The sequence below is a fragment of the Carassius carassius genome, chromosome 32 (assembly GCF_963082965.1).
Source record: "Carassius carassius chromosome 32, fCarCar2.1, whole genome shotgun sequence".
Classification (NCBI taxonomy): Eukaryota; Metazoa; Chordata; class Actinopteri; order Cypriniformes; family Cyprinidae; genus Carassius; species Carassius carassius.
In genome coordinates, this window is record NC_081786.1 from 1,064,202 (window position 1) to 1,082,298 (window position 18,097).

The 18,097-nt window shown below is 35.7% G+C and overlaps 2 protein-coding genes across 2 annotated transcripts in view; both read left to right on the forward strand.

Moving 5' to 3' along the window:
* Nucleotides 1-289: 289 nt before the first annotated feature.
* Nucleotides 290-7,870, forward strand: inf2 (inverted formin 2). Its single transcript, XM_059519781.1, has 5 exons — nt 290-451; nt 4,149-4,577; nt 5,860-5,975; nt 6,776-6,935; nt 7,833-7,870. The coding sequence occupies exons 2-5, from the start codon at nt 4,178-4,180 to the stop codon at nt 7,868-7,870; spliced, it is 714 nt and encodes a 237-aa protein (XP_059375764.1). The 5' UTR covers nt 290-451; nt 4,149-4,177.
* A 167-nt stretch (nt 7,871-8,037) lies between these two features.
* The window catches only part of LOC132113345 (inverted formin-2-like), a 57,589-nt gene continuing 47,529 nt past the window's right edge, over nt 8,038-18,097 (forward strand). Inside the window, exons 1-9 of the mRNA XM_059521142.1 lie at nt 8,038-8,127; nt 9,013-9,145; nt 10,639-11,706; nt 15,004-15,146; nt 15,270-15,331; nt 15,415-15,517; nt 15,663-15,748; nt 15,821-15,921; nt 16,453-16,523. Coding sequence (XP_059377125.1) covers nt 8,038-8,127; nt 9,013-9,145; nt 10,639-11,706; nt 15,004-15,146; nt 15,270-15,331; nt 15,415-15,517; nt 15,663-15,748; nt 15,821-15,921; nt 16,453-16,523 — 1,857 coding nt within the window. The remainder of the gene's footprint in view (nt 8,128-9,012; nt 9,146-10,638; nt 11,707-15,003; nt 15,147-15,269; nt 15,332-15,414; nt 15,518-15,662; nt 15,749-15,820; nt 15,922-16,452; nt 16,524-18,097) is intronic.

The window sequence follows — 18,097 nt, forward strand, 5'->3', positions numbered from 1 at the left end:
CAATGGAAGTGCAGTCAGAATGAGAGTCCAAACCCATTCACTACAGAGCATCCATTGATGAGACACTGATGCAATGCTACTCATTTCTCCAAACCTGATGAAGAAACAAACTCAGGAACGCCTGAGGGGGAACACATTTTTAGCACATTTAAATTTTTTGGTTGAACTGTTGCTTTAAAAAGTCTAGTTTTACATACTACTGCACATTCGCAGTATGCAGTACTAAAGTTTCCTGGAATGTTTGGATTGGCTGAGTAGCACGTTAAGCCCCGCCCCACCGCCCTCAGTGGGCGTGGTCAGCACATGTATCATCAGCGGCGAGAGCCAATTTAACAATCTCACCCTCATCTGCCCGGAATACATCAAACTTTTAGGAGAGACGCCCGGAAAGTGTCTCTTTGCATCAGTCCTCCTCTTCATCACATCATAAAGAACACTCGCCGAATCACAGGTAGGAGAAATTAATATTCAATGTCTTAAACATTGCGCTTTCTCCTTTAAAACACACCTGCGTTCAAGTAAAACCAAGTTGAAGACAAGCGCCTGAAGTAGTGTCCTAAATCTGTGGGTATACATCATGATTATGACGCTGAGGACGAAAAATAGCCATGTTTTGGGGATTAAGCTCGACTTTCGGTCGACTTTGTTATTATTTGTTTATTGTTTGCAACAATGTTGCGTTTGCCAAATAGAAACGCGTTGAACCCGTTTGTTTGTTTGTGTCATTGCATGTCGTCTGTATGTAAACAGGTCACAGTCAGTGCATGTAAAGATGATTTCATGATGCTGTCTAGTCATTTTAAGACATGCTGTCGTCTTCAGTCTTGAGCTGATGGGCACAGATTGTGTGGGAGATATATTCAGGAGATCAGATGAAGAAGAGAAGAAGCTCTCTGGAGTCTCAATGCTTTCACTGCTTTATGTTAGTGTTGAAAATCTGAATATGAAGCAGATTTTGTGCCGAAATGCAGCCTGTTTCATCATGGATGCACAAAAGAGACAAAGTCAGGTGTTTGAGACCTGTTTTCACACATATATTTAACAATATACCAGAAAAAAGTGCTGTATGACAGATTTTGAAACAATTTGAATCAGTTAGACCCAAGTTCTGACACATTGAATTCAACATGACATTTTCAAGTAAAAAAAAACGTAATCTTTTGTACGTAATCTTTGTTTTATTGTATTGTTAGTTTGTCAGTCTTCATTGTCACATGATCTTCAGAAATCATTCTAATACACAGCAACTTTAATTTAAAATTCAGCTGCAAGCAGCAACTACGGGGCCAGGCACTCTGCCGGCAAATTGAGGAGCGAAGCATGGCATGGAGCATCACACCAAATGCAGTGATGAGCAATAACAGCAATTTTGGGATGATTGTAATTGAAATGGCTGAGCAATCATAAATCCAACCTCTAGTAGTATGATTTATTGGCTTTTTTAGTTTGACCAATAGGTGGCGCTGTAATCAAATCAATGTGGTGTGCTCTTTGTGACTTGACAATGACACACACAAAGTTTGGTGTCAATATGACAAAGCATTGTCATTTTGGCGTAATGCCTCAAATTCATCGCTGTTGTATACTGTTTTGTCTATTGACACAAAATCCATACATTTTCGTCAGCACAGTCTGAAGATTATCTGACTCAATTTTGGTGAAAATCGGACCAACGTTTGATGAGGAGTTAAAAAAAAAAAAGTAGGTTTTCAACATAAATCAAAATGGCGGACAGTAACTTCATCTCTGTCATATTTGGTATCTATGTTGTCGACATAAGACAGGGAATATTTTGAGACCAGTTTCAATGCAATATGCTAATGCAATAAAAAGATATTAGCATTTTAATGTAATTTTTAATGGTTAATTAATGATTGGTTTATTACTCTTGACCAATAGGTGGCGTTGTTACCAAATTGATGGCATGGTCAGTGTGAGGTGACAAGGACACATGCAAAGTTTGGTGCAAATATGTCAAAGCTTTGCAGAGATACAGCCTCAGATGCATTTTGGCATCTTTCCATCAAATTTGTTGATGTGCTAAACGATCGACACACAATCCATAACTTTTTGCCAGCTTGGTCTGAAGATGATCCGAGCCAAATTTGGTGAAAATTGGACCAACGATCTAGGAGGAGTTTTTCGATATGAATCAAAATGTTGGACAGGAAGTTTAGCCAATATTGGTTAATATATAGGTATAGGTGTTCTGGCCCAAAATGGCTGAGATAGGAAAAATGGATATCATTCGAGTTGGCATGATGCACGAATCTAAAAAGACCAGTTTTGTGATTTTTGGTTAAAGCATTCAGAAGTTATGAGCCAAAAAAATTATTTTTTTCATATCTCCTGACCACTAGGTAACACTGACCGAAACGCTGAAGGTAGTCTCAGGTCATACTTGTTATAACACACACCAGGTTTGGTCTCAATAGGCCAAACCGTTGTGGAGATATAGCCTCACGTCCAGGATTGTTCACGTGCTATTCAGAAACGTTATGACTAAACTTGAGTTATTATCATAACATTTTTGAAAGTTTAGACGAGTGGTGGCGCTAGAGAGTTTGAGTTAGAGACTCCAAATTTGCTATGGTAGCTTTTCTCACTGTCCTCTATCAGTGTGCCAAATTTCACAACTTTCCCGCAAGCAGTTCTATGGGCTGCCATAGACTTGTGGCGGAAGGAAAAAAATCACGCTAACGGATACAATAGGTGCCTACGTACCTTTGGTGTTTGGCGCCTGATGATGCAGATTTTAGTTTTTCATCCAAAAGCTTAAGTTTAGTATATTTTGGTCTGTAGCCTACATTAACCTCAAGTGACTTTCATGACCTTCTGCATTGGTGTTTGTGTGAGCTCATGTTTGTTTACGGTGATGTGGAATAGATCTGAACTTGCTTTATAAAAAACATAATAATTTTGCATGAAAAAATCGAATGAAATGGCATGAGAGCTTTGAGAATTATTCCTCAGATCATGTGTCTTTATTCTTGCCAGATGTTTCTTTGTTTCACCAGCACCAAATGTGTGGTAATGACTCAGATTTAGTCTCTCTTTTATGAAAGTAGGTTTGGCTATATTTATTTCCATGTTATTCATAATCTTTGTTAATTACGACATTCATTTCATGCCATTAATATGCAGAAATGCATTTTAAATGTTTGTTAGGCATTAAAAATGAATGTAAATTTCAGAGTTGGCTAACTTTTAATTAAGGGCTCTATGAAATTCGTTTTATTAATTATTTATTTACAGTTTTTCATTTGATTTATCCTGAATTCTGTGTTTTGTTTTAACATGACTTTTTCATCGAAAATGGTGTCTAAAGAAATTAGTTCTTTACTTTAGCAGTATAATGAAGCTTTTAAAATGCAATCACATGAAATAAAATATAATAATTTACAATAAATAAAATACTATTATTTAATTTTTATATATTTTGTCAAAAAAGGTTCTGCACAACTTGTATAAATTAAAACATAAATAGTGGTTTTATGATACTTTGTATTATAATAATAATAATAATAATAATAATAATAATAATATTAAATGTATTAAAACATAACTATTATTATTGTTTTTGTTGTAATCGTCCAGTTTTAATTTCTATTGTATGCAAGCTCTTTTGTACCACACTTTATTAATAATAATAAACTAATGTAACTTATTTCATTATTGTTATTATTATCATTATGAATATCATAAGATATTTTTCATCTGTTTAAATTTATACGGTATATAAGTTCTGTTGTACAGCACTTAGGCTATTTAATAATAATAAAAATAATAATAATAATAGCAGTGTCTGTTTTAACATTGTATTATTATTGTTATTATTAGGAATATCATAAATATATTTTTTAAAATTTGATTTATTCAGTATAGTAAGTTCTGTTCCGCAGCACCTCATTTTATGATAGTAATATAAAAAATAATTGTGCTTTATTTTAAATTGTTTAATTATATAATAATTATTATTATTATTATTGCTTTGCAGTACAGTAGTTAATTCTGTAACAATTTCTTCAAGTTAAACCAAACTTATATTTGGCATGTTATAGAGACGAGATTTGAGTTTTTGTGTGTGAATCTAAATACATGATTAGATTTGTGTGTGTAATTAAATTCTCTGCTTTTTCCCTTTGCAGCACCTCCCTCGATCTTCATCTTCATCATCATGTCTGGGAAGTCAGACGGTGCACAGAAGAAGTGGGTGGCTATGCAAGGTCGAATGGGCACGTCTCATGACTCGGACGGCTCACAGGAGGCCAACCTGGAGAACGCAGATGCCGAGCTGTGCATCCGTCTGCTGCAGGTGCCCACCGTGGTCAACTACTCGGGCCTGAAGAAGCAGCTGATGAAGAGCGACCAGGCCTGGATGGTCCAGTTCCTGGAGCTCTCTGGCCTCGACCTGCTGCTGGAGGCCCTGGCCCGTCTGTCGGGACGCGGCTGCTCTCGCATCGCGGACGCTCTGCTGCAGCTGACGTGTGTGAGCTGTGTGAGAGCTGTGATGAACTCATCCGCTGGGATTCACTTCATCGTGGATAATGAGGGATACGTGCGCAAGCTGTCGCAGGGTAGAGACGCTCTTACTGTCTTATTTCAACTGTATCATATTCGATGTGCAATAGCCTTTAGCAAAATCTATTGCATATTTTTGTTTAGTTTGAGTCACTGAATAAAATTTAGTTGTTTTCTTTCATATTCTCACTATATCAGACTACATGAGCCATAAAAGGCTGATGCATCAAATATAATACTCATTAAAAAACACATATGCAAACATAAAAAAAAAATCTGTTCCATTTCCCAAAAAAAAGGATTTTCAAAGGATTGTTTTATAATCAGAATTAATGACTTTTAATCTCATAATTGACTTGTCATCATTTTGACTTTCTATCAGAATTATGAGTTTTTATCTTATAATTGACTTGTCTTTATTTGACTTTCTATCATAATTGAGTTTTTATCTCATAATTGACTAATGTATTAATTTGAATTTCTATCAGAATTAGGAGTTATCTCATAATTGACTAGTCTTTGACTTTCTATCAGAATTATGAGTTTTTATCTCAATTGACTAGTCTTTGACTTTCTATCAGAATTATGAGTTTTATCTAATAATTGACTAGTCTTTGACTTTCTATCAGAATTATGAGTTTTTATCTCATAATTGACTTGTCTTTATTTGACTTTCTATCATAATCTCATAATTGACTAGTCTTTGGCTTTCTTTGACTTTCTATCATAATTGAGTTTTTATCTCATAATTGACTAGTCTTTGACTTTCTATCAGAATTATGAGTTTTTATCTCATAATTGACTTGTCTTAATTTGACTCTATCATAATTTTTTTATCTCATAATTGACTTCTTAATTTGACTTTCAATCTCTTTAGTGAATCATGACATTTTATCATAATTATAACATTATCTCATAATTTACTTGATGACTTTGGCTGTCTCAAAGCTATGACCTTTTTACCATAAAACTGACAGTGTCATAATTATGACTTATATATTAGAATTATGGCTTACTATGTCATCATTTCAACTTTTCATCTCAACAAGATGACCCCTAAAAAGCTAAATAAAGTATGATACTCAACAAAACAACTAATGGAGACAAGATAAATTCAGAAAACATGTATTCCTCCAAAGCATTGCTCTCAGTATCTGCATTGCTCAATCTTCACACCTATCACATGCTTTGGCTGATTATTTTTTTAACCATCAGAAGTACAAAGTTCACATTACATCTCCCAAAAAATTAGCTGGTAACACATTCCAAAATTGGAGATGGACAAAATGATGGAGGAGGAAGCTAAAAACACTGTTTTTCCTTTCCCTTTGCCTCCAGCTTTGGACACTTCTAACACCATGGTGAAGAAGCAGGTGTTTGAGCTGCTGGCAGCCCTCAGCATGTTCTCCTCTGAGGGTCACAGACGTGCTTTAGACGCTCTTGACTATTACAAGGCAAGTGCTCATATGATTTGTATGATTCGTGCTCTTCCGTCTGGATGAGTTACAGGATTGATATCAGATCAGAAAGTGAGTTTTAAGTGTCTTTTACACCTGGTGATCTGAAGTGCTCAGCTGAGACAGATAACATGCATCTCATCTGTGAATGTTTGCGATGGATTTTGCCTCTTAATATATCAGTGTGTGATTGCATGTGGGGAAAAAACACAAAAAACTTTTTTCCTCATGACGTAATTTTGGACCGATGTGACTTATACTCAGGTGCGACTTATAGTCCGAAAAATACGGTACTTATATATTTGCTTATTTATGTACACATCACTTTACTTATTTACTTGTCTATTTACATATTTTTTACACATCGACCTGCTTTATTTATGTACTAGATTTTATTACTAATGAGATTTTAATAAAAAAATCTTGTTAGTCTTTTTTTGTTGAATTAAGTTATTTTGCATATTTTTTTTCTTGTATAAGCTCTTAATTCATTATTTATTGTTTTTAAAACAATATCTTGTCATTTTAACTTCTCAAGTTAACATGGCTTGATTTAAGAATGTTTAGTTACTTGTTAATGTAAATAGACAAAAGTGCTAAGAAAATTATTTTTGGTGGTTATATTAACTGAACTTAAACCAGAGATATTTTGTGAAGTCTTATGCATGCATATTTTATCAAACTTTAAATTGGACAGTTTTCTTTTTTAAAACTCAAAGGTTGATTGACGGAGCCTGCATGTTAAATTAAGCTCAATATAAAGTCTGCATGACATTAGTGTTGTGTTTATCTAACAGTCTGTGAAGACGCAGCAGTATCGATTCAGTGTGATTATGAATGAACTCCAATCCACTGATAATGTGCCTTACCTGGTGACCCTTCTGAGCGTCATAAATGCCCTGATCTTCAGCGCCGACGACCTGCGCCAGAGAGACAAGATGCGCAAGGAGTTCATTGGTACGTCAAACCAAGATACTGCATACTATGCACTTTGTACTGTCTGCAGTTGCCTGTGAATAGTACATTAAACCTTTATTTACTGTATACTGTAGATAGGTATGAGTAGCAGGCAAGTATGCCATTTTGAAAACCGTTATTATTCTAAATACAGCTTTTATAGAATACTACATACTGCACAGTGTACACTTGCCTAGTAGAATATGAAGCAGCATGCAGTGTGCAACTATTGAGAGAGTAGTATGCTTTAATTTAGTGTTATTTATTTAAATTGCAGTCTGATCACATAATGAGTAAATAAACTGAATGCTGCCTGCTGTTTATTAAAAAATATCACCGGAAACATCATGCAGCCTGCAACCATTCAGACAGTAGTACGCTTTTGTTCATTTCGAGTTTTTTCCTGGAAAATAAATAAACTGTAAACTGCAGTCTGATCACATAATGAGTAAAGACAGTTTTAATTCTTGTTTCTTACTGTATATAGCACACTTTGACAAGTTTACTTGGTCATCTACGTGTGCAACCTATTGTGCATGATATTCATATTGTATACTGCAAAAATTGTATGAGTAGCACGCAAATATGCTATTTTGAACACAGCCCTTATTAATAAATTCTAAAATAGTACCTCAATAATACTAAAATAACACATCTGTATATTGCACATTTGGAAAAAAGGTCATGTGCATAGTATGCATACAACAAAACTAGTATGAGTAGTGTGGTTAGTATTCAGTTTAATTAATGAAACTTAATTGGATTCAGCTGTTTGTCACTCAAGCACACGCCTCCTTTTTTGTGCATTAACACAGCTGAGCTTTCCAACAGAGCTGTAGATGTTTTTGAGCATTGTTCATGGTATATTCATGGACTTTGTTTATCTTCATCCACCAGGATTACAGCTGCTTCGCCTGCTGCCGAAGTTAAGGTGAGCTCATGTTTAATTCGTTGAAATGTGCAACTGTGCATAGAAAAACAAAGTAGAAATGCACACCGAGCAATGCAATAAAGCTCAAGTTGAAGTGTGTGTGTGTGTGTGTGTTCTAGAGAAGAAGATGATGAAGACTTGATCATCCAGTGTGAGGCGTTTGAAGAGGCCATGGCTGAGGATGAGGACGAACTCCTGAGGCTACATGGAGGAACTGACATGAGCAACCATCAGGAAGTCTTCACATCTCTGTTTAACAAGGTTAGCAGCCAGGGATCAGCCATAATGCCAAAAATAGTTTTTTTTTTCCATTTCATATTATATTAATAGTCGTTTATCATTAATCGGGAAGGAAAAGCTTTGTACAAGTGTGTCTGACCTGGAGAATGAATGTAAACATAACTTGTTTATTCACAACCTTTAAATTTAGTGCAGCATGAAATGCATTTTATTTTTCCCTTAATTTTTTTTAATGCATACTGTCTTATGATTTAATACAATTGTATCATCAAATGAAAAAAAATATATAATTTATAACATTTGCATTTTTATTTATTTTTTATTTAAATAAGATGCTGCAGAACAGAACTGTATGAATTAAGACATGAATAAATGTACGATATTGCTTAAAAATTTAAATATTATTATTGTTTCATTGAAAAGTGGATAAGACATCCCGTTTAATTAAACTCACAAAAATTATTTTATATACATAGTCAGAGAGTATAATAAATGCAAATAGTGTTTACATTGTTTCAAATAACGTTTGTGGAATTAAAAGAAATAATCCTCCATCGTCGTTCATTCTAACATATATATTTATGTAAATGTGAAACAACATACTTAATCTGACATGTACTTATATAAAAGAATAAGTGAGTTTACTAAATTCCATTAGGTTTTAGTAAAGAAAGGCATTGCTAGGATAGTGGCAAAGACACTTTTAATGTAACCTAATAATTCTTGTTCTAAATATGTCTGAAAAGATAGAAATAACTGACTTTTAGCTGGTCAGAACACTAGTGTTCTGCTCATTTTGTCCTCCGCTGTATATTTTAGATCAGTTCTATGGTGTTCATGCTCATCTTTCAGATCTGTGATGTTCTCTGTGTGTTCTTCGTCTGGTTTGATGTGGTGTGTTTGCAGGTGAGCAGCTTCCCTTCGTCTCTTCAGCTGTTGTCCGTCTTGCAGGCGCTGGTGCTGCTGGGTCCCGAGCGAGCCGATATCTGGCAGGCGCTGGAGGCGCTCGCTAACAGAGCTGTACTGATCGCTCAGAGCTGTGAGTTGCTCTTCATTCCACTCTGTTTCTCAGAGAATGGATTCTGATCGAAACACTGGCCCCTTTATTGTTAGGTGAATAGTTGTCTGTCCTACTGTGGAGATCACAACAATCTTACAGTACGTTATTCACAAATGTAGAAAAGTTGTGGCTGCTGCCAGTGTCAATACAGATCCTTTGTTTGTTTGTTTTTTTTGTTTTTTACTAAGGGGCACAATCCCTCATTAAGGAAGTTTATTTATTTTTTGGATAAGAGTTATCTGCCATACAGCAATTTATTTGCATACTTATTTTATTTGTTCTTGCTTTGTTTTTTTAATTTATGGTCTTATTAAATCTATATTATTACTATTATTATTTATAATAACATATTATTATTATTATTACTAACTCATGCATCACTTTCTTGCTTATTTACTTTTTTAACATACAAACAAATAGGTAAATATAAATATATCTACTTTATTTACATGATTTTCTTTTTACCTATATATTAACTTAATGTACTTATGCTTTCTTATTTACATATTTATTTAATTTGTTAATTGCTTATTTACATTTTTCTTATGTTATAATGACCTGCCCAACTCAATCTGAGCAACTTTGCTTCCACTGTCCTCATTTGTAAGTCGCTTTGGATAAAAGCGTCTGCATAATGACTAAATGTAAATATGTACATATATTAATTCACTTGTTTACTTATTTATGTATTTATTTATTTTTGTCCTTTATATTTAATTGCTTATTTACGTATATTGATTACTTATTTACTTAATTTATATATAATCTATTTACCGATATATCACCTTCAGTTTTGTACTTATTTACTTGCTTATTTACTTAATTCATTTTCAATTCTTTGTTTGTTTATTTATTTATTTTCTTGTATATTAATTTGCTATTTACATTTATGTACTTAACTTTACACTTATTTACTTGCATTTTTATTTCAATTATTTACTAGTGCTCGACCGATATATCGCCAAGGCCGATATATCGGCCGATATTTGGCATTTTTCCAAGATTGCATCAGCCGATGTGTTCAATTCATGTAATTTGTTTATAAACAAATAAATGTATAAGGAAAATTTTCAATTAATCACTAAATTATGCTAATATTTACTTGTAGTTATTTTTTTCCTGGTGTTTATTTATTTTTTGTTTGTTTGTAAGATTTAATTTAGCCTTTACACTCTTAAAAATAAAGGTGCTTCACAATGCCATAGAAGAACCTTTTTGTCTAAATGGTTCCATAAAAAACTTTTAACATCTGAAGAACCTTTCAGTTTCACAAAAGCTTTTTTGTGGTGAAAGATTATGATAACGGTAAGAAAGACATGGTTCTTTAAAGAACCTTTGACTGAATGGTTCTTTGTGGAATCAAAAATCGTTCTTCTGTGGCATCGCTGTGAAGAACCTTTTAAGCAGCTTTATTTTTAAGGGTGTAATGTACTGATGAAATGGGTTTTCTCTCTCTCTGTGTGTGGATTCAGCGGAGATGGACTCATGTGAGAAGATCCTGCAGCGTCTCGTTTTTATGAAGGAATTGTCGAAAGGCTCTTATGAAGTCGACTGTTACGAATACAAGAGAAAGAATCAAGCCGTACAGACGGAGACCAAAGAGGACACACTGGAGTGTTCCTGCAAACCAACCAAAAACCATGAACCTTCTCCCAACTCCACAAAGACTGGATCTCCTCCTCCTCCTGCTCCAGGAGCATCTATACCTCCTCCTCCTCTTCCAGGAATGACTTCTATATGTTCTCCACTGCTTCCATCTTTACCTGGCATGAGTGTGCCTCCTCCTCTTTCTCCTGCACCTCCTCCTCCTTCAGGAGCATCAATGCTTCCTCCTCCTCTTCCAGGAGCATCAATGCTTCCTCCTGCACCTCCTCCTCTTCCAGGAGCATCAATGCTTCCTCCTCCTCTTCCAGGAGCATCAATGCTTCCTCCTCCTCTTCCAGGAGCATCAATGCTTCCTCCTCCTCTTCCAGGAGCATCAATGCTTCCTCCTGCACCTCCTCCACTTCCAGGAGCATCAATGCTTCCTCCACCTCCTCCTCCACTTCCAGGAGCATCAATGCTTCCTCCACCTCCACCTCCTCCTCTACTTCCAGGAGCATCAATGCTTCCTCCTGCACCTCCTCCACTTCCAGGAGCATCAATGCTTCCTCCACCTCCACCTCCTCCTCCTCTTCCAGGAGCATCAATGCTTCCTCCTGCACCTCCTCCACTTCCAGGAGCATCAATGCTTCCTCCACCTCCTCCTCCACTTCCAGGAGCATCAATGCTTCCTCCACCTCCACCTCCTCCTCCACTTCCAGGAGCATCAATGCTTCCTCCACCTCCTCCTCTTCCAGGGATGGCTTCTACACTGCCTCCACCTTTACCTAGCATGAGTGTGCCGCCTCCTCTTCCTCCAGGAGTAGGTGATGTGATCGTGGCCCAGACGTTTTACCCGGTTGGTCAGTGTTACTCGGCGCCGGTGAGGAGCGGCCCTCATCCTTCGCTTCGGATGAAGAAGCTCAACTGGCAGAAGCTGAACTCCAGAGCCGTCACCGGTGAGATACTTGAGGAACGCTTTTTTTTCCCAGTTTGGGATGCACGGTAACTCACACTGTGATGGTCATGTGCATCTCGTCAGTAAAGCCAGAAAGATAGGCATGTATAGTGATGAAACCCAAAATATTAAATGTCATGGTAAAATATTATTTAAGACACTCAAACGGCTATGTTCAATGTAATTGTTTTGATAGAGGTAAACAAGATACAATTCTAATTTTAACATCTCCAAACGTTCTACAGCTGCATATAAAGTGGTCAAATCTGCTTTTGAACCACTGAAAATGGGTAATACCCAACAATCTGGACTTAGAGCCTCATTGAGATTCCCATATGTCTGGACATGAACGATGTAGGGCCTTGAAATGTCCAATTCCGAAATAAAAGTTTATTAAGAACTAGAATCTAAAACCATATCATGATATCTTTAATGCTTGAGTTACAGGCCTGCAAATTTTGGAGAAAAAAACATGAAAAGTGCTGTCTCCCTATTTTTAAAAGGTCACCTTTGGCACATAATGTAACAAAGATTACTAAAGTCAACGGATTCTACTAACAGACCAACCAATGTCTGTGTAAAAATAATATTATGATGTTGCCATCTTTCTGAAGTCATTTTTACATACCTGTAATATGACTGAATCTCTGGTGGAAAAACTGGCACTTTTGAACCCCTCTACAAAAACGCAGATTACTCTATAAATATTCATTAACGACATTTTATATTATGGCTTTTCCATCTCTATACATGGCTATCTTTCATCAGAAAAAAAATGTTTTTTTTATCAGCTTGTTGTAAACATTTAAATTAAAACATAAAATGACAAACACAATAATAATGACATATAAAAATGACAAACAAAATAAATTATTAATATAAAAAACTATAATTTTATCTAATTGGAAAATACTAGCAAAATAAGATACAGATGTTTTATTACACACAGACTCATATATTTCAAATGTTTATTTATTTTAATTTTGTTGATTATTTGTGGGAAAATCCCACATTCAGTATCTCAGAAAATTAGAATATTGTGAAAAGGTTCAATATTGAAGACACCTGGTGCCACTCTCTAATCAGCTAATTAACTCGAAACACCTGCGAAGCCTTTAAGTGGTCTCTCAGTCTAGTTCTGCTACACTATCATGGGGAAGACTGTTGACTTGACATTTGTCAAAAAGACGACAATTGACACCTTGCACAAGGAGGGCAAGACACAAAAGGTCATTGCAAAAGAGGCTGGCTGTTCACAGAGCTCTGTGTCCAAGCACATTAATAGAGAGGCGAAGGGAAGGAAAAGATGTGGTAGGAAAAAGTGTACAAGCAATAGGGATAACCACACCCTGGAGAAGACTGTGAAACAAAACCCATTCAAAAATGTGGGGGAGATTCACAAAGAGTGGACTGCAGCTGGAGTCAGTGCTTCAAGAACCACTTCACACAGACGTATGCAAGACATGGGTTTCAGCTGTCGCATTCCTGGTGTCAAGCCACTCTTGAACAACAGACAGCATCAGAAGCGTCTAAAGACAAAAAAGGACTGGATTGCTGTTGAGTGGTCCAAATGAAGGTAAATTTCTCTGATGAAAGTACATTTTCCTTTGGAAATCAGGGTCCCAGAGTCTGGAGGAAGAGAGGAGAGGCACACAATCCACGTTGCTTGAGGTCCAGTGTAAAGTTTCCACAGTCAGTGATGGTTTGGGGTGCCATGTCATCTGCTGGTGTTGGTCCACTGTGTTTTCTGAGGTCCAATGTCAACACAGCCGTATACCAGGAAGTTTTAGAGCACTTCATGCTTCCTGCTGCTGACCAACTTTATGGAGAAGCAGATTTCATTTTCCAACAGGACTTGGCACCTGCACACAGTGTCAAAGCTACCAGTAACTGGTTTAAGGACCATGGTATCCCTGTTCTTAATTGGCCAGCTAACTCACCTGACCTTAACCCCATAGAAAATCAATGGGGTATTGTGAAGAGGAAGATGTGATATACCAGACCCAAGAATGCAGAAGAGCTGAAGGCCACTATCAGAGCAACCTGGGCTCTCATAACACCTGAGCAGTGCCACAGACTGATCGACTCCATGCCACGCCGCATTGCTGCTGTCATTCAGGCAAAAGGAGCCCAAACTAAGTATTGAGTGCTGTACATGCTCATACTTTTCATGTTCATAACTTTCAGTTGACCAAGATTTCTAAAAATCCTTTTTGTATTGGTCTTAACAATATTCTAATTTTCTGAGATACTGAATTTGGGATTTTCCTTAGTTGTCAGTTATAATCATCAAAATAAAAAGAAAAAAACATTTGAAAAATATCAGTATATATATATATATATATATATATATATATATATATATATATATATATATATATATATATATATATATATATATATATATATATTATACATATATATATATATTATACATTTAATAAATTACAAATAAATGAAATAAGTGACAAACATGACAAAATTACTAAAGCTTTAGCTGAAATTACAATTAAAACTGAAATTTTCAATAAAATCTAGTTCAAAACATTACAAAAAAAAAAAAAAAATATATATATAGCTAGTTAAAAATCTCTTTTTTTTTTAAATAAAAAAAAATATATAAAGTGACAAACATGGCAAGATTACTAAAATTAAAACCGAAAATATTAAAAATAAAATCTAATTCAAAATATTAACAAGATATATATAAAAAATTTAAACTTTTTATTTCAGTTGGTTGCGAGGGCTACATTTGTTTTTTTAGTTTAAGTTAATGTACTTAAAATAAAAAAAACTCCATATTTTAGACATTTTGTATTAAAAAATACAAATTTATATATATATATATATATGAATGAATGTACCATTGGTAAGCCAGGCATTCATTATTTATTCTTAACTGATTTTAATTTAGAACCAGGTTTATCTGACTAAATAATTCTTATTCCTTTGAATTTGATTTGGCCGTACAGACAACATTTTTATTAATTTTTTTTTATTAAAACATCAGGCATGATAAACAAGTTGAGTAAGTACCATAAAATTACCAGAAATATGTGTAGATTTTAATCAGAATTTCTGTCTGTCCAAAAGTATAATCATTTTAGAGTATTAGTATCGGCTCAAGGATAATGTAATGGCAAAGTGCCTCAAACTGAACTGTGAATCTCAGAAGCATTGATTAAATCAATTTAGATTATGACATTGAATCAGACTGGAAGTAATGCTTTCTATCAGCTCTTGCATTTTTGTGTGCGAACACACAGTTCATGTTTGAGTGTATGTTGTTCTTTTGTAGATGGTCCTTCATTGTGGGCGTCTGTCACGAGCAAATCTCAGCTGGAGCCCAATTACAGCAGCATCGAGCAGCTCTTCTGTCTGCCGCTCACCGAACCCAAAGACACGAGCCTCGCCGTGCCGCTCAAGAAGGAGCCCAAGGAGGTGAGAGATCCTGAACCACGGTTAACTGAATTTGTGAAAAAATACCAGATTTCATAGGGCCTGTAGTATAACATCATTACTGATGAATAACTCCCAAGTAAACATTTTTCTCCTATTTTTCAGATTTCCTTCATTGACCCCAAGAAGAATATGAACCTGAATATCTTTCTGAAGCAGTTTAAGTGGTACGATAATCCTTTTTGGATCGGTTGGCATGTGTTTATGTGATCTTGTGATGAGACGTTTAATTTATTTCACTCTCAAACAGCTCAAATGAAGAGTTTGTGTCAATGGTGCAGAAAGGAGACTGTTCGAAATTTGACGTCGAGTCCCTGAAACAGCTGCTAAAACTGCTTCCAGAAAAACACGAGGTACTTCTCTGTAAAACAAAATCATTTGCAAGTACCTCACATTCATAGACCTTGATGCAAATGAAAGTATAACTCACAATCTGTGTTTTCTGACGGGCATCAGAGTAAATCTACAGTCTGTCCTGCTTGCTTTTAACTTCTCCAGATTGACAACTTAAAATCATTTCAAGGAGATCCGGACAAACTGGCCAACGTGGACTACTTTTACCTCTCACTGCTGGCTGTACCCTGGTAAACACACATTGTTGTTCTGATGCTGTATGTGCATGAGGCAGTTATTATGTGTGTTTGGTGTGTCATCAGTTACCAGCTGAGGATTGAATGCATGTTACTGTGTGAGGAGACTCTGTCTGTGCTGGAGATCCTGAAGCCCAAGGTGGAGCTGCTGGAGACGGCGTGTGAGAGTGAGTACTGACCACCGCTGACCACCGCTGATGATCACAACTCCTCTGCTCCTAAAGATCTTCAGCAGAGTCCCTTTAAGACTCGAAACCTGCAGTCAGATTCTTGTGCAATGTGTGAGAGATCACGTTTTTTAAAAATTTCTCAGATTATTTTATCCATTTATTTATTAAGCTAAATAGTTTGTTTTATTAGTTTTGTTTTATTTGTAATTTTCTTTGTTCAAACATGTTAGTTTATATCATTTTTAATTTGTGATGTTTATGTATTTTATGGTTTTGTGTATTTTTGTTTATGTATTTTGTTTGCATATTTGTTATTTTAGTTTTTATTTGTTCAAATTTACTTGCTAATTAAAAGTTCATATACTGGAAAAAAAAATTAACACAATTTTGCAAACATCAATGCATTTGTTAATACTTTGCAGACGTTTTTGCTTAATGTACAGTATTTATTAGCACACACAGTTTTTGCAAAATTACCGAATGCACCCAAAAATAACATTTTTGAACTCAGTGAAGTGTCGCCCACAGATCTCAGGAAAAGTTCACTGCTGCCCAGTTTCTGTAAACTCATCCTCAGCGTTGGAAACTTTCTCAACTATGTAAGAAAATCTAAATTTAAGAGTTTGTTTATCATCAAAGGCATAGAATTTAGAAGAGATTCTAAGACATGTCCCTACCGATATCCAGCCACAACTACATTGCCCCTAGCAATAATTTAGATCAAACAATTAAATGTTTATATTTGTATAAATGACCAAAAGGCTATTCATTTTCAAATTTGACATCTCTCGGATTTTGGATCATTAAATTCAGATCGGGACTTCAAATCTCTTCAAATCATTCGATACAGATCAGGGCTTCAAATCTCTTCAAATAATTCGATTCAGAGCAGGGCTTCAAATCTCTTCAAATCATTCGATTTAGAGCAGGGCTTCAAATCTCTTCAAATCATTCGATTCAGATCAGGGCTTCAAATCTCTTCAAATCATTCGATTCAGATCGGGACTTCAAATCATTCGATTCAGATCAGGGCTTCAAATCTCTTCAAATCATTCGATTCAGATTGGGACTTCAAATCTCTTCAAATCATTCGATTCAGATCGGGACTTCAAATCTCTTCAAATCATTCAATTCAGATCAGGGCTTCAAATCTCTTCAAATCATTCGATTCAGATCGGGGCTTCAAATCTCTTCAAATCATTCGATTCAGATCGGGGCTTCAAATCTCTTCAAATCATTCGATTCAGATCGGGGCTTCAAATCTCTTCAAATCATTCGATTCAGATCGGGGCTTCAAATCTCTTCAAATCATTCGATTCAGATCGGGGCTTCAAATCTCTTCAAATCATTCGATTCAGATCGGGGCTTCAAATCTCTTCAAATCATTCGATCGGGACTTCAAATCATTCGATTTAGATCAGGGCTTCAAATCTCTTCAAATCTTTCGATTCAGATCAGGGCTTCAAATCTCTTCAAATCATTCGATTCAGATCGGGACTTCAAATCATTCGATTTAGATCAGGGCTTCAAATCTCTTCAAATCATTCGATTCAGATCAGGGCTTCAAATCTCTTCAAATCTTTCGATTCAGATCAGGGCTTCAAATCTTTTGATTCAGATCAGGGCTTCAAATCATTCGATTCAGATCAGGGCTTCAAATCATTCGATTCAGATCGGGGCTTCAAATCTCTTCAAATCATTCGATTCAGATCGGGGCTTCAAATCTCTTCAAATCATTCGATTCAGATCAGGGCTTCAAATCTCTTCAAATCATTCGATTCAAATCGGGTCTTCAAATCATTTGATTCAGATCGGGACTTCAAATCATTCGATTCAGATCAGGGCTTCAAATCTCTTCAAATCATTCGATTCAGATCGGGACTTCAAATCTCTTCAAATCATTCGATTCAGATTAGGGCTTCAAATCTCTTCAAATCATTCGATTCAGATCGGGGCTTCAAATCTCTTCAAATCTTTCGATTCAGATCGGGGCTTCAAATCTCTTCAAATCTTTCGATTCAGATCGGGGCTTCAAATCTCTTCAAATCTTTCGATTCAGATCGGGGCTTCAAATCTCTTCAAATCTTTCGATTCAGATCAGGGCTTCAAATCATTCGATTTAGATCAGGGCTTCAAATCTCTTCAAATCATTCGATTCAGATCAGGGCTTCAA